Source organism: Numenius arquata, chromosome Z (genome assembly GCF_964106895.1).
Source record: "Numenius arquata chromosome Z, bNumArq3.hap1.1, whole genome shotgun sequence".
Taxonomy (NCBI): Eukaryota; Metazoa; Chordata; class Aves; order Charadriiformes; family Scolopacidae; genus Numenius; species Numenius arquata.
Genome location: NC_133616.1, coordinates 53000511 through 53017918, shown reverse-complemented (window position 1 = coordinate 53017918; position 17408 = coordinate 53000511). Strand labels below are relative to the sequence as shown.

Sequence of the window (17408 nt, the reverse complement as noted above, 5' to 3'; positions counted from 1 at the left end):
ATGTGCTCATAGAAACAATGACCAATAATACTATATGGTTTGTGGCCACAAAACCGCTCTTTCTCTTGCTAGATTTAAAAGTGACAAAAAATTCACCAGCCATGAGGAAACTTTTCCAAGGTAAGTAAATTTTGCAGCTGAATTTCTTGGTGCAAATGCTATTCACATCCTTCCCCATTGCTACCCATTCATAAAACAGCTAGATGCTTGACAGCAACCTTAAAAGAGCCTGCTACAAGGAACAATTGCATGGAAATTGTCAGACAGGCAAAAACCTGCCTTTCCAGCAATGTGAAGAACTCCATATTAGTAGTTACATTTGCCTGTGTCACCATACATGGGCAGGTGTATGAATGGCTGTCCCTCATCTCAGTGGCTCCGTCCAGATAATGCCATTTTGCAGATCCTGTGGAAGTTGACTCCTCCATAGACTGAGGTGGGAAGGACTTGGGATGAAAACTGCAGCAGTGTGCACAGCAGGCAAAGGTGTGACCTAGATCACCAAGCTTTTTTCTTTGTCATATAAAGTGATTTGGGGTTTTCTGTGTTAAAACAGGGAGGCTGCTTGTGCGTATTGAAGACTTCTCAGCACCGATGGACAGTTTTATCCCTGCCCTTTCAAGCACATAATTCCATGTTTATATGTGATACAAATACTACTCCATCACGAGAAATGCAAAAAGGTATGTCAGACTGAGACCAGCCCTATTTCTGGGGAGTGGAGATAATTCATGTGCTCTGCTTATTTTTAGCAGAAGATGGTGGGTAAATCTGAGCCAGCACATTTTTCATTCAATCTGTCCCTGGACACTAACAGATGGTGTTTCCTTGTGCCAAGCACTAATGCACTTTACATTGGCATTCAGTGTCAGGACACAAAGCCCGCCAAGTCCCTGCTAAATCTGCTGATGCCAGGAAAATTGATAATAAACAACTAGCCAGGGACACAGTCCCAAGTTTTTCCTCTACCTCCAAAGCAGCACAGAAGCCGTACCAGTGCAACGGTGTCAGCTGCTCTCCAGCTCATGACTCTCAAGGCAGCAAAGGAAGGTCCTGGACTGGGGAAAAAGGAGTACTGAGGCCATGGACCAGGTATGTATCTAAAGATGGAGACAGATCCATCTGCTTCATGGGAATGAGCTGTGTGCTGTGTGGGCTTTGAGACCCTTGACAACTTGTGCCTTAATGCTCAAACATCTGAACTACTGACAATATAAAACATTCTAAATATGTATGTATCTATACCGCCTGGCAGGGTGATTCTGTTGTTTAGCACTCCTTAGTACTTCTTGAGCACTGAACATACTAAATTCAGTCTTGCAGGTCTACTTCCTACGGCTACCAATCCTACGTATGATAAGGTCACCTACAAAAGAAAATTCCACAGACACCTCTGAGGAGCTCGCTTTGTTTTACAGGTTGTTGTGTTTATTCTTTGAATACAAGCATCCAATATTCTTGAGCTGTAAAATTCCTGTTCCTTTCCACCAGGTGCCTCAGTGCCAAGGCTTCTTTCTTGGATTGCTCGAAGCTTGGTATCCACATCTCCTGGAGAGAAGTCCAGCCAGGGTTTGAAGACGAGAACCAGAACGCCTCTGGTTTGGGGCAGCTCAGATGGTTAACCTGAGCCTGCCACCTCTGTGGCAGCCATCCCTGGCAACCGAGAGAAATAAAAAGGGTTATTCAGGGACCCTGGCAGACAGAGAAAAAGGTGCTGTGCCATTAGTAAACTAATGAAAACAAAGTCAGTGACATTTTCCTTCCCACTACAGGCTCTAGCCATGTCCCCATGGATGTCAGAGGGGAAGCTCTCCCCAAAGTGTCCAGGACAAGGCCAGTCATGCTGACAAGAAACTGAGTCTCAGATCCAATCTGGCTGCACCAGCCCACCCATAACGAAATTCTAAGGCAAGGACTTCTATTTTCATCATCATATTCTGTCTTTACCTTAAATACACACATACTTACTGAGATTTTTTTAAGGAGAAAAAAAAAGTCATAAATCTGACCAGGAGACCAAACTGGAGAGAGTCTTCACAATCTTCTTGACTTTAGAGCCACAAAAGCATGGGGAAGGAATATCTGTATCTAACCTATTCTATGCCTTTCCATGGTTATATTCCTAACTCAAAGAGAAAACATCTGTCCAGATTTGCACCAGATCCAAACAGGAAAGCCTGATTAAATGTAATGCTACCAGTTTGCACTCCCCTTCACTTCAGCTCACCTTAGTAACTTCAAATGCTTTTTTCATCTCCCTTCTACTGGCTGACCATGTAGTGTACTGATTAGACTATGACCAGCTAAAATATGGCCTAATGGATATAGGACAGCTGTAGGATTCTAGAGTCATTGACCAGTTCCATTACCGGACACAAAAAGGGTTTTTTTTGATTCATGCTGATAATTGAGCTCGTGGAGAGTTTAAAAAATGGCTACTGACTCTAGGTACATAAACCTGGAAACCATAAAGGAACGTGGCAATTAAAATGAGTATCCACCAACTCAGAAATACATGTGGTGAGAGTTTTTAGTTTGAGTCTATTCCCAAGTAATGCTTTGTTTATACCAGCCAAATCCACCACAGTTAAAAGCCTCAGGACACTGTCAGCTCATGGTGCCTTTGAAACGGCCTTCTGGTCTCATGGCTGGCACCCCTGCAAGACTGCTGAGCCCTCAGTGCTGGGCTTCCTGATAAGACAGCCATTTCTAGCTAGTCTCTATTAGCATAACTTCAAGAGGATTAGATGGGGAGGAGCACGTCCGGTTCCTCTCACAAATGCAAGACCTGGCTTAAACACCTATGTTTCAATGTTTAGTCACCAAATGTGGCCACAGACACAATTGTCACTACAGGTTTGACACACATGCACGCTACATATGCAGATCCAGATAGTCATACAGCATTCAAGTCAGGAGGGACCTCCAGTGATCATCTAGCCCAGTTGCCTCTCCCAAACAGGTCTAATTGTCTAGGGCAGCACTGAGCTGAGTCTTAAAACACCTCCAGAGACAGAGATCCCACAACCTCTCTGGGCAACCTGTTTCCAAATGTTCCAGGTCATCTAAAGCAAGTCAGCAAGTTAGACTACTTCCTGTAGCCTGATAAAAACACTTCAAGCCTTCTGTTGAAATGACTACCAGCTCAATGTGCATGAGCTCAAGCACTGCAGCAGTATGAGGAACACATGCTCTGGCTGGGCACCCACACCTTCTGCCAATACCTTTTGACATGAGGATGTACAACCCAATGGCATTGCAATACCAGTAGATGTAGGCTGGCCAGAAATCTGGTAATCAAACTTCCTGGGACAAATCCGAGACTTGTGTCATTTTAAAGCCTCTCTGGGACACACAGACAAAGTCACACATACCTTTTCTTTCCTTCTGATGTTTTCCCACACTCTGTTACACACCATGCATTCAAAGGTGTCAATGTAATTGTCCTGCGTGATATCTTGCACTCCCCACTTGCGTTCCTTCATTGCTGAAAGCAGCCTTGGGTTGGAAATGTCCCCTTTCAATTTCCATTGTAGGTAGGACTCATATTCTCGATCATTTGTATCCAGTGTTTTGATATAGTGGGCCAGCTCCCGAGGGTGTGAAAAACTGGACACAAGGATTGCACTCTTGTTACTAGGAAGCCAGTCTACAACGCTGGGAGACCCAAAGTACACTGGTACCACTCCCAACTTCAGTGGCCGCCAGAGTTTTTCAGTGATGTAATCTTCACAAATAGCATTTTCAAAAGCAAGAATGAACTTGTACTGTGCCAGTATTTTATAGAAGTTCCCATCATCCATGGCAGTTGGATTTCTGAGATGCTGAGGAAGGTCTCTGTTATGCAGACATTCCCCGTAAGAGTCTACTTCAATGTGGCACATTAGCTCACGCACATAGCTATCCCGGTCAGAAGGAGGGTTGCAGTCAGACTGCACATATACAAGTGGTGCAAGCCTCTTCCTCAGGCTGTTCTTCATCTGCAGTGGGATCATGTACCTCAATGACTTCAGGACCTCTATGCCCTCAAGGTACTGAGTGGTCAGCGGTAGGTGAGAATGGCGGCTAAAGGTTGCAGTGTGGTTGAATAAGGTGATGGTTGGTTCGTGGAAGAGTTTGTAGTTGTTTTTTGGTGACTCTTCGTGGAAAAGGGCCCAATCATGGTAGCCTTTACGAGGGAGAGGTAAGCTGCTGATACTAAAGTCAGTACCTAGACAAAATCAAAGAGTGTTTAGTCTGCCCCTAGCTATGATACAACACCAATTACAATGACACAGAAGTCCAGTTTTAATTTAATATCAGCCCTACAACCACCACATTTATGACATCATAAGGCAGCATGGCAAAGAGAGGAATTCATGCAAAGATAGAGGAGTGTTATGACAGAAAAAACTGAATTTGGCAGCAGAAGAATCTAGAGAATGAGGATCAGAAATGGTTTCCTTTCAGGTCATATTAGTTTAAAGGCCTCTCATTTCAAAGGCTCACTAGGAATTTTATATTTTAATGCACTGAAATGAGACTAATAAGATGCTTAATAACCCCCTGGTTCTGTAAATAGGGGAACAGATGGTATTTCCTCTATCTATGATGTGAGGGAAATGGTTACTGCAGGGCTTAATTTGGTTCTAGCAGCAAAACAACAAAAAGGATGCTAAAATATTGGACAGGGTTAAGGAGAAAAATTACAAGAATGACTTGAGGTCTTGGAAAGACATTGTACTATGGAGACTTTGCAAGACCATCTACGTAGTTATCAAAGAGAGAATTAAGAGATGATGTATCACAGCTGCCAGATAGACACCAGATACATAAAGAAGTAGCTTCTGGCAGAAGACAGCTCCTCAAACTAATGCCAATAGTAGAAGAACCATGTCCAAACTCTAAAAACAGACCACTGCAGCTACTTGCGCCTCCCTGTGAGGACAGGGAGCCTCCAGAAAAACTTAGGAAAACTGTGGTGGAAGCTTTAAGACAAACCTAGAAGCCTTTTTGCAAAGGCTGGTCTGTGCAAAACTGAACTCAACGTACCAGCATGTGAATATGACCCTTGCTCTCCCTTCAGTATCCCTGCAGCCTTACTGCAGATGAAATGCAAAGCTGATGGATCCCTGTCAAGATACCTCCTCGTTGTTTTATAACTGTATCTGTTCTTCACCTAAGTACAAGCACTGAATATATAAAATCTTTAACTGGTATTGTCAAGCAAGGGAAGTTCATAAACTGAAACAAACATTGAACAGCTGGTTTAGAAAACACCACAAATTCCTTCTCTTCGGACAAGCTATTCTACCTTCCCAGTCACACTTGTTAACTTTTCACTCTCTGTTCCACCCGTGACCTCAAACCACTGATGGGAAAAAAGTGGCAGCTAGTAAAAGTCTAACACAGAATTTTGACCTAAAACCTAATATACAAAGAAGGAAAAAAAATGCCCAGTGGCCTTTGTAGCTGCACGAACTTGCCAAGATGACTCCAAGGATGACCTTGTAAAACCAACATAAGACTTCACTACTGCAGTGAAGACAGACATTAGCTGCCACTAACATAAAAACTTCCTGTACAGCAAGATCCTTTAAGAGCATCAGGTGAGGTTTTTTTAAGGGCACTAAGTATTTGACCTTCTTTTTTCTACTGAAGGGTGGTCCCGAGCCCTCAACACTAAAAGGATGAAGGGCAGTGCCACTCACTGAAAAATGCTATTTGCTGCTTCTGGTTTTGATATCTTATAGTGATATAAGAAGGTAAGGAAACTGAAAGTGAATCAGATTCTCACAGGGAAGCTAATAAGGCCTGCCTGGTTTTGAAAACACTTTGTTCTAAATGATGCCCAGAAGAGAAGCAGCAGTGCATACAGACAATAATGAAACGCTGTGGATTGAAACCATAGCACTTCAGCTCTGTCTCTTCCAAGGCTGCTCCCTCTTTAAGGTAGTACTGTAAGGAAAAGGGAAGGAAAATGCAGAAAAGAATGAGACAAGGAAAGGGATGAGAGAGAGACAAAGATGCAACACATAAAACTTACTAAAAAAGGAGAGAATTAAGCAAAGGGAAACTTAAAGAAAAATGCACTATAGACCAGAGCACATCAGAATGACTGATTCTAATATAACACTTAATCTCAGTCCAGCAAGAAGACAACAAGCTTTTAAGGACTAAAGGAAAGATAACATCAGCATGTTCCATACCCCATAAGATGAAGGAAATAAAGGAGCTTATGAGAGGATAAAGAAAGACACCACAATTACAAGCAATTTCAACTTCCAAACTATTAATTAGGAAATCTCAGATATGTGGCAAAGTGCAGAAGAGAAAGGCAGATAGTGCCAGAAGCTCTGCATCTTAGGAGACATCCTTCATTCAGGTTTCATTCTCCAAGGACTCAACACTCCAGCACAAAAAAGCTGGACATCCTGCTCCCTTAGGAACAACACCCTCAAGGTTCTAACAGCACAGCACCAGATCCAGCTCATACTGACTCAGTTGCATTGGTAGCTCACGCTACCCACAAAACTCTATGAAGTATGTGACACTGAAAAGGCGGGGTTGGAAATTCCCCCCAAAAGCAGAGACTAAATCCAGCAAGGGGGTGCCACATCTCACTTCCAAACAGGAGATGAGGGCTCTTGACAAAGTCATCACCTACACCTAGAACCTTTCTGGGCCAGGACAGTAAGTCTGAAGAAGCTGCAGAAGAGAAGGCATTCCTAGCAAAGCAGTTCTGCTGGAAAACATCTGTAGCCCATATTTTTGCATAATATTTTTCCTAAGCTTTGGATCAATCTTCTCTTGAATAGCTCACTGACAAAACATTAGGGGAAAATTAATGCAGTTTCTTTGGAATGTGAAACTGTGCCCCGATCCAACCTTAGCATGAAAATGCAGATGTTCAAGTTTTCACTCAGCAGGCTGTTTAGAGGGAAATTCTGAAACACCAAAACCCCTCTTTTTGCAGGCCCACAGCTCAGTGCATCAAGGACAGTGTGTGTGAAGCTCTTCTTTATTGATGTACCTTTTTTTTTTACCTTCAGTACCACCTATGACCTTTGTCTCTGCAGGTCTTAGCTTGTGACATCATTTATTGTGATTGAAAAATAAGTAACATTTTCGCATATTTTGACATTTGTCTTTACACAGTTCATAGCCAACATCACTAGAAAAAGAAAAAAACTACAGGGAGAGTCTTTTGCCCAGTATAAACAGTCCTTTAAAAATAAGTAAGCAAACCATGTCCACAAGCCTGCTAAAAATGAACAGTAATAGTCCTTCTAATGCTGAAACAAACAAACAGAATTACTACCAGAGACAAAAACCACCAGACTTTACAGCTTTCATCTGATGCAAACCCAGCTTTCCTTGTCTTTAATTGGGTCAGCTTCTCATTCCTTCGCTGTTATTCATTCACTTCCATGCCTGACCCCTATATTATCAACTGAAAAAGCTGACCTACTTGGAGCTCTGAAAAGATTAGTGGCAAGAAGCTTTTGGTTCACTGTTCGTCAAACTAAAGGCCCTTCTTTTCTATATTCCCAGTTCACCTGTAACCTGACTGAGTGAATGAGATTCAGGAGACTGTTTTATTTTGGTCTGTTTCTAGACAAAGGAGCTGAACCTACCAGTCACGGAAAAGCATTTTGCTTTATTTTTCCACCTAAAATCGACTTTTTCTCTGAAAAGTAACTGTGGGAGGAAAAGGAAAAAATTAACAAAATGCCTAGTTTTAAAAGTTGCATCTTTTGAGTTTCGTAGACTCGCTTAACAGTACACATAGTGGGAAGTTTCTGAAGTGGCAGAGCCAGAGAAGCTCAAAAGGTTGCACTCACTGCTGCTCCCTGTGCAGAATCAGTAAGTTTCTTTCTCTACTTTCTATTTACAGTCTGCTCTCGGCACATGAAGTAGAGGAGTTGCACAGTTACCAGCGAGGGCATTATTTTAAGACAAAAGACTTGCACAAGTGCAACAAAGGCCCCGCAGAACCTCTGCTAGGGGTGACAAGCCAGAAGACTGGAAAAAGCTGGCTTGATCTCAGACTGTCTTTTCATGGCCTGGCAACTACAGGAAATTATCTTTTTTCCCATAAACAGGGAGCACTTGTGATTGGAAAGCATCATGAGACAAGGCAACAGTCATCACAGAGACATGCACGGTCACTTTTCAGAGTACTTTTACAGAGAACGCACATCTCTGGATCTCTACTGATGGCATTCAGCACCAGGAAAAGTTTACGACAATGACCTGCTTACATATCCTGCTCTCAGTGATTGCTGCCTAGAATATTTAATCTCTAAAGGAAAGTAACGGGGAAGGAGGGAAAGTTACTTCTTTAAAAACAAATACATCCTTACCATAGAACAGAAACGCTCTTGTCATCTGATTGTGCTGGTAGGTCTTGTTGATGGTAAAGAAGCAAACATCCTCTCCACACTGACCCAATCTCCCTGTCTCTCCAGTCAGGGGAGACCACCAGAGCAGGACTGGATAGTGATCGACATCAGAATCTGTCTTGAAGCTGCCGTGAAGCTCCTGCTTCTTAAACTGAAAAGCATGTCTCTCCACAGGCTTTAAAGGACCACTGTGTAAACTGGAGATTACTGCCACCTTATTCTCTGAACTGCCCAGTTCAGTAATAACCTTCAGGGAAATAAACATACATATCACAGTACATCACTGTCATTAGCCAGAACATCTCCTTGACAAATCACAGTTTAAGCATCAAGCACAAACTAAGTCTGCATGTGAAGTTTCTGTCAATCAAAGTGGATGCATTTCACTGACTGCAGCCACCATCCAGGTGATCTTATGTCAGAACAGCAAAAGCTTTAATTTGAATTTGTAAGGAGGAGGCAGAAAATACATTTCTGTACTAAGATATGGCCACATCACATATGATTTACTAACACAACTTCTGCTTTTTCCTTGGAAAAAGCACAAAAAAGAAAACAGCTCTTCAGTAGCCAGCTTTCTTCTGGAAATTCGCTGTAAAAAAACCCTATGAAGTTTTTGTGTCTTTGTGTAGCCATCTGTACTCACCCCTATTAATTTTTAAATCACTGACTGAATAAACTAGGTGCAGACAGTACACAACCTCATAGCTAGTTAGAGTAGAAAAATCCCATCCGTATGCGAAGTGAAAGACCTACCAATATGAACCATCATTTACCAATCTGTAATGCTATGAGGAACCTAAGAAACTCTCCACCCACAGGAGAAGCTTCTAACACTGCTCACCATCAGCCATGAGACAAAAGTCCCCAGAAAATCTGGGGAACTCCTGGTGCCCATGAAACCACCACTCTTTTCTACAGGTAGTACCTACTACAAAAGTGTTCTGAGGCAGAGATGTCTGTTGAGCAGGTATTGCCACAAGATACATAGATCCTGCTCTTAGTTTTAGTGGGGCAAAAGACCTTCCTGCTATCATGCAAATGGCTTTTTGCGTGTGCAGCTTCACAGGCAGCACATAAAGCCACCCCAGGAACAGCTGCAAGAATGATGGGGGAACTCAAACCCACCAGCCAGCTCTGGCCACAGCACTTTCATTTGTCGGATGGCTCTGAAGGAGGATACTGGAAAACAGGAGAGTGTTGTTTATATTAAGTTGTTTGAAAACATTTATCTTCCCTGGTAGCTTTACTGCATGCATTCATTTTGCTGTTTGCTGTGTCATTAGCTCTCACTGTGTAGCAAAATACACTGATTGTAGCTAGACTAAATAGGCTCTATGCAACACGGGATACTAGGACAGCACACACAGGAGGCTGTGCAAAGTGCAGCTGTAAAGAAAAAAACAGAAAACACTCCTATATTGGCAAGTGGACAAGATACTAGCTGGGGAAAAGATTCATATGGCTAATTTGATATAACTGCCGCAAAATATTTGAAGTAAGTCTATAACTACCTCATGTCCGGGTTTCTCCAGGAACATGCTCCTTCTCTGCTTCCAAATTTTGCCCTGGCAGAATTTAAGGAGTCTCTATATTTGCGCAGAATTTCTAGTATCGCTCTCTGAACTCCTGGGGGTTGATACACTCCAACTATACTGACAGCTCATGTGCTACAGCACCCAGCACCAGGGCAACAAGTGTCACTGTCCAGTGAACACTCCCAGATAAAATCCCAGCCAGGCACAGGGAAGCTCTAACCAGCTCCAAAACTGCTTAGCTGCGGAGGTGCAACAGAGTCCCAAACCCTCCCAATAAAGCTCCTAAACACCTGATAGCGTTGCTTCTATGCTAGGGCAGCCACATCACCTTTGGATGCCTTATTCAGCAGAACAAAACTGAAAGTGACCATTGAGTGTCAGTGACTGCTCCAAAGAAATAGCTGGAGTAGGCAGCTGGCCTGGAAGAGCTTCAGATGCCCTCCTGCTGGCTTCACTGGAAGTTACCTGTGGTACTGGTCTGAACCACAGCCTCTGTTCTGAGCACAGCCCAAACGGAAAAGCATCTCTGGGGCAGAGCCTGGCCCTCTCATGACTGAAGTCTCCTACAGTCCTATGACTGCCAACCAAGGCTGCTTCCATTTGTCTAAAAGTTGTTCTCTTTTAACGGAAATCAAGGGTAACCTGCACTAGCCACAAATTAATGTGCGTCATCACTGATTTTTCTCTCGTGCATTTTTTTGCTGACCAGCTACTGGACTTCCCAACACCAAGAACGGCTTTTGAGTCAGGGACTGATGGACAGATTTCCACCACCACTTAGTCATGTGCTCAGATTTTCTGGTCTTTCTGCCACATTAGTATGAAATGGGTCCAGGCTTGCCTCCCTGCCTAGTGAGTGCAAGCACATGAACAAAGAAGGCAATGCTGGATGGAGGCAACACAACACGGCATGGTATGGTACAGCACTCCTGAGAAACTCCTCCAGGAGCCGAGGTGCTATGCAAGAAAGGTGTTCTCTGTATAATGTCATTTCTGGAATCAGCTGTTACCACCAGGTCAATGCTGCTGACAGAGTTTCTTTCAAGACTCCTCTTAAAGCACAGACTTGTATGGAAAACTTCTGTAACCTTCAGTGCTCTCTCTTATGTCAGAATTGTGTCATACTTTGAGAGCAATCGCATGCACACCCCACCCTTGCCCCTGTACCTGGAGTGTCACCACAAGGAAAAAGGCAATTGCAAAGCAGAAGCAAGATGCCCACAGTTTCTTCCTCCTCATCCTAATCATGCTGCACTGCCAGGCCTGCCAGAGCAGTAAGAGCTAGGCCAGCTTGTCTAAAATCTTCAGCCTTTGCTGCAGGGCTTTCCCACTCCATCCTTGCTCCTCTTCATGGTGACCGCTGCTGAAAAAGAGTACAGCATCAATAAAGACCAGTCCTCAAGATCGGTGGCTAGCTTGATGTCTACCCATAGCTTTCTGTAGGTGAGAGAGCCACATTTTGAGTCAGATATCCAGAAAGCAGGCTGTGCAAAGCAGCACTTTCACGCACAGCCCCAGGCATCTACTCTCCCTCTGGACTTGGGCATCCTCTCTAAACAGGGTCACATCCCCTCATCCTTGCAGTCAGCGTAGAGAGACTCCGGTGGGCCAGGCTCAGTCCTGTGTGGGAAGGGCAGCTGTTTCCCTGAGTTCCAGATGTGAAACTGTGCTGCTTTTCAGCAGACACACAAACAGATGAGCAATGAAAGACTCTCCTTCCTGAAAATCCTCCTGGAGGAGGCACACAACTATCTGGCCATGGGACTTAGTACATTGTAATCTTCTGGGAATTCTGTTCACCAGCCTATCTAGCTCAATGCATAGAGAAAGTAACCATAGAGCACACACAAAAATTCTCTCCATACCTAAAACATTAAAATTTAACAAATGCCCCTTCCCCTGTAATCTATATCTGTGCTGGTCTGGCTCTCCTCAAACTACTCTTCCCTGGCCCCTTTTTTTATCTTTCATAGAGCCCTACTGTTTTGCTGCTTGCTGGATGTTGCTGTGTGAAAATCCCAACTCCTGACAATAGGAGTAAGTACAAATTGCAGCTTTGTCTTAAACAAAACAAAACAAAACAAAAACAACAAAAAAACCCAATAAAACAACAAAAAAAAAGAGGTTGGGAGAAAGATATGACTGTCTCTCAATGCAGAGGAGTAAAGTTTGAAAATGTGGGTATTCTGAAAACTCAGCAGAAATACACAATGAAAAATGCTTAATAGATTACTATTTTAAAACTCATCTCTTTTAGAGATGTAATTTAAGCTGGTTTTCTATGAAAAGAAGGTGTATGTAACTGTGTTGTCTGCATGTGCATGCACCTGCCAGCTTTCCCCCCATCCTAATCCCACTCACAAAGTTCCAAAAAAACCTGACAAAGAAGGATGGGTTTCAAATTTACTGCCTGCTGTAGTAGTACCTCAGGCAGCCAGAGACAAAAAAAATCATCCTGTTTCTGCTTCCACTGCAACGAGTTCATCCTTTCCCATCGACCATCAGAAAAGTCTCCTAAGTAAAACTTCACACAAAACCATGCTGTGTGAGTTCTGCTCTGCACAGGACAGCCGCTTTTGAAGGTTTTGTGTGGGCACAAAAGTGCACGGCTGCCCGTTGAGCACTTCTCAAATCAGGCAGGATCTTTTACAAAGACTCTGCCTCCTGCATTATAGCGAAAATGGGGCACCACGAGGGGAAGGGGCTGAATTCTGCCCAAGCGTTGGTGAAAATCTACTCAATGCACACCCTGGAGCCTCACAGTACCTTCAATACCACACGCCTTACCCTCTGCATGGCAAAAAGCAAGACTCTGATGACCCACTGAATGCCCCCCTGGTCCGATAAAAGAGTAGTAATCGTCCCATTTTTAGGAATTCTTCTAGAGGGGGGAGTTGCCCACACCATGGGTGTGCTGTACCAATTGCCCCAGGGTACTGCAGTGGGTCATGTCTTCATTCTTGCATTTGCAGCGCCCAACAGTTAGTACTTTTACCCAGCTGTGCGGTGCGGTCCGTACTTGGAGTGGGCCACGCAGGGCTGTGTCCTGCCTCAGCCTCCCTGGAAAGACGACCTTGCAGCACTTTCCCACCTCGGTGAGGCCGAGCGAAGGCCCTGAGCACTTGAGGGAAGGATAAATCACCAACCCCGGCTGCTCTACAGAAGCAGCACTTCCCTGCAAATCCTCCCAAACTTCCTACCAGCTCTCCCTGCCGCCCCTGCTTCCAGCCCTGCCTCGCTGCATCTCTCTGAGCTCAGCATCCCAGCCGGGGCTGCGTCTGCCTCCCCCCGCCCCCCAACAACCGCTCCTTTCCGCTCCCCCCTCCCCGCCCCGAGGCTCAGCCGGTCCCGCAGCCAGCCCCGGCGGGGGCTGCAGCTCCAGCCCTGCTCCTTGCCCGTGGCATCCTCCAGCCGGGCGCCCGCCGCTGTTACTCACCCCAAAAAAGTCGCTCCCGCCTCACCGCCGCCGTCCCCCTCTGGCTGGGCGCTGAGGGGGTTTGGGGCGGGTTTTCTTTTTTTACTTTCAGTTTGTGCACCTCCTGGGTGCGCGGAGGGAGGCGGGGGAAGGGGGGGGGCGGGCGGCGCGGAGAGGGGCTGCGCTCCCTCCCTCCGCCCACCGCCCTGCTAGCGCCGGGGCGCTTTGGGGACGGGGGCGGACGCGGAGAGAGAAGCGGGCACAGAAGGGCACTTTCCGCAGTTCCCAAAACCCTGAGGAAGAAACGCAGAGGGCTAACCGGCCTGAGAGCGCCATCCCTCCCACCCCGACCGACCGCTCTTCCCGCAGGACCCGCACTGCAAGACCTCACACACGCCCCCCCCCCCCCCAAAAAAAAAATCCGTCCCTGTCACTGATTTCTATAGCTGTTAGCGTTGTTGCCGCTTTTTGCGGGTTTATTTTCTATCTTGGCGAGGACTTAGACGGACTGCCTCAAGCCGGAGGGCTGTCGGAAAACGAAGTGCGTCATGGAAGCGGGGAAGCCCCGGCGGGGGCGGGGGGGGAGGGCCGCGGGGTCGGAGCGGGGCTCGACCCACCGGGCACGGAGCTGCGGCCGGCGTCCCGCCCGACGCCGCGCCCGGCTCCCGGCATCGCACAGGCGGCCCCTCGGGGCCGTGAGGGGCGATCGGGAAACTGTCCTGGCTGCCAGCTCGGTGTTTCCAGAAGCTGGGCCCCTCTTCACACGGTTTTTGGGATTTGCTACGTGTAGTGAGAGCAGAGCCTGCGTTTATCCATCTGATAATACGATCGCTCATACACACACATTTGTTTTAACTCAGATAACCTGATACCTGCACAGTTCTTCGTATGTGTGTAGGTATCACTTCACTTCTGCTTCACACAAACACTGGAAAGCACCGTTATCTGCTGCTTCTAACCCAGACGTAGCAGGCAGGGGAGGTGCAAAGGGAGAGCGGAGGGAGGAAGAATCCCAGAGGAGGCAGAGGGAACACCTGATGCACCTCAGTTTAAATGCATGAGTGATATAAATTGCCCAATTCTTACGCACACAGCTCATCCCCTTACTCTACAGTGGGTCATGCCTGCAGCCTTCCCGAGAGGCTCACGGGGGTACCCAGCAGACAACCTGAATCCAGCCCTCTGTGGCAGTTTGAGTGACCCCCGCCGTGCTGGCTCTGCCCCCTTTCCCCAACAGCTGTTTGCCTGCAGCCCATTTGGAGCAGCACCCACTTTGATGTGCACACCATGCGCCATGGAGCTCTAATTTCTCTCCGAGCTACCAGGCTCCTAAGAGAAAAACTAGTAACTGGTGCTGCAGTGCTGGGAGATGACAGATTTACTTATCCTCCACTTTTTGTTTCCTCTTTGTTTAGAGCTTTATTGCAGCTCTCATCCTATTTACTTCTTCCCAATGGTCCTAGCTGCTGGAGTCATACTTGTAAGTAGAAGCCACGGGTGGGGTTTTAATATTCTCTGTGAGGTGTGGTTACAGATACTAGACCTATAACATGAACGATGTCCACTGACTGAGCCAGGAGGCACGCAGCAAGAACCTCCAAGTATTACATTGTAAAGCAGATCCATGCTAAGGCAGACTCCTGCTTTTGCAGGCCTGGCTACGGCTTTCAAACTGCCTGAGGCTGAGAGGGCTAAAGTGAGCATGCGACAAAATGTGTGTAGCTCAGTAAATCAAATTGAGTGGTTGGAGACGGATCACAAGCCTGCCACAGTAGTGTCACAGTTTGAGGTAAAACAGAACGAATTTTTTTTTCAGTAATTTTGCTTTTCATCTAAGCCTCTTCTAACTCTCTGAAATTATTGGCATATTCTTCAGACAGTGTCTGCTTCCAGAGTGATGAGGCCTGATGTTTACAGTTAATTCCAAGGAATGGTATGCAGAGAGGCTCTTGCTTATACTTACTGCTATAAAAACCTAGGTCAGCTAACTTTGTTATATGCCCCGTTGGAGGGTCAGAGATGGAAAAGCATAGAGGGGTCGTGCCTGTGGGGAGGAGCGGACATGGCAGGTGACCCAAACTGACCAACAGGGTATTCCATCCCATCTGCCCCATGCTCAATATAAAAGCCGAGGGATCAAAGGGATCAGGCTCTTTCTTCAATGACCAGCATTGTGAGGAGGACTCTGGCTCTTTCTCTGCCTTTGATCCCAATTTGTGTGTTCCTGAATCCAGTTCTGGAATCTAGTTTCCAGGTTGCCTAGTCCAGTCTGGGACTATCCCAGTGCCTGCACTCATCCTGGGAGCTCAGTATTGGTTTGGTATGCATGGTATATATTTCATTATATTCATATTAATATGGAAGGATTTGCTGTGATCCCACTGGGTTTTAATCTGGTCTGTCATTTTAAAACTCAGTTATACTTATGGCTTTCAAGCTTCCTCAGTTGTCAGACTCCTAATTTGCTCTTACAAGGATACAACGTGCTTCTAACACGCTTCAGCTTTCTGCAACAGGCTTGCTTTGCTCAGGTACCATCCCTCAAGCCTTTAGAAGCAGTCCACAGACCCCAAGAACCCCCAGGTTCAAACTGAAAACCCAGAAGCTGGTCCTGAGGGCAGTGGGATAGCTGCCCAGTCTGCTGTCTGCCCCATGCCATCAGCAAGATATTCTGCGACCAGCTTCATCCAGTGGCTGGCTTCAGAGAAGCTCAGTTTTGTTTCTTGTCCTGCTATGCCACTCTGAGGAAATAAGCTCCTATTGCAGGATCTGGCCTGTCTGTAATCCATGGTAAAGATGAGCGAACTCGCAATGCAACCTTTCCCTCTGCAGGTCAGGAACAGCGACTTCCCTTTCTGCTCCGACTCTTACAAAACAGGGTTTGCTGCCTTTGAGGTTTCTCTCATTCATATGTGCACATTTCCTATGATCTGTTTATAATACACTTTGTCTCTTTTTAGACCCTTCTAGGTTCTTCTTTTTTTTTAGAATGTTGTGCACTTTATAACCTTTTTCTTTCACTTAGGTACTGCTGGAATATCCTGTATGTATCTAGGTATGTCTTTCTCCATTTCCTTTCTGTTCTATTCATAGTCCAAAGCAACATTTCAGTAGATTGCTCTGTTTTTTTTCCCTTAATTATGATGTTACTATAGTTTATATTACTGTAATACCCAGAGGCACCCACCAGGGTATGCACTCCAAACAATCACTGTACAAATGTCCCTAAATAAGGGTTCTTCACCCAGTGTGTGAGAGCCAATCAACACACTGAGTTGAGATATTTGGTTTTATTTCAATTCCGCAGAATTGGGTGCTGGGCATTTAAAAACAGCCAGCACACCACATGTTCCCAACTGCCCAATATCTATAATGATAAAATACAGCTGATTGGTTAATAATTATTCATTCACCACTCCTAATTACACATATGCATCTAAGCTCATGTTTAAAACATTTAGGGAGGTTACCTAACTAGTATGCTTGTTATTCACAAAAGCGTGTGTATTTTAGCATTAGAATTACCCAAGGTTAGTTTGGGTTACAATTTTGGCTCAACTTTGGTCCAGAAGTTATATTTTTCGCTGTTTTATGTCAAAGCCAGCAACTTTAGTTTAAAGCTCTCTTCACCAGCTTGGCACGCCTTAGGCTAAAGATGCTTTTCCCCTTCTCTGACAAGTCGACCCCATCAGGCCCCAGTAGACCTTGTTTCTCAAAGTGAATCCCATGGTCTAAGAAGTCAGACCCCTGGCTGTGGCACCAGTCCTGTAGCCATTTGTTGATTTGCCAAGTTTGATTTGCTCTATCAACCCCCTTCCCTTTGACCAGGAGGACTGAGGATAAAACCACCTGCACTCCAGAGTCCCTGACTGCTGCTCCCAGGAGTCTGTAATCCTCCTTGATACTCCTCAGACTGGTCCTGGCGGTATCACTGGTGCCCATGTGAAACAACAGCAGTGGATAACAGCCAGAGGACTGTACTAGACTTGATAGTCTCTCAGTGACATCCCTGGTATAAGCCCCAAGTAAGCAGCACTCCTCTCTAGAGAGTGCGTCAGGTCGACAAATGGG

The 17408-nt window shown here is 45.6% G+C and overlaps 1 protein-coding gene across 1 annotated transcript; it reads right to left on the bottom strand.

The window, feature by feature from the left end:
* Window positions 1-1414: 1414 nt before the first annotated feature.
* On the bottom strand, window positions 1415-11285 carry FUT10 (fucosyltransferase 10). The gene is made up of 4 exons (XM_074166484.1): window positions 11090-11285; window positions 8346-8631; window positions 3375-4210; window positions 1415-1653 (listed from the first exon to the last, which is right to left on the bottom strand). Exons 1-4 carry the CDS (start codon window positions 11168-11170, stop codon window positions 1429-1431), a joined length of 1428 nt encoding a protein of 475 aa, XP_074022585.1. The 5' UTR covers window positions 11171-11285; the 3' UTR covers window positions 1415-1428.
* Window positions 11286-17408: the final 6123 nt, after the last annotated feature.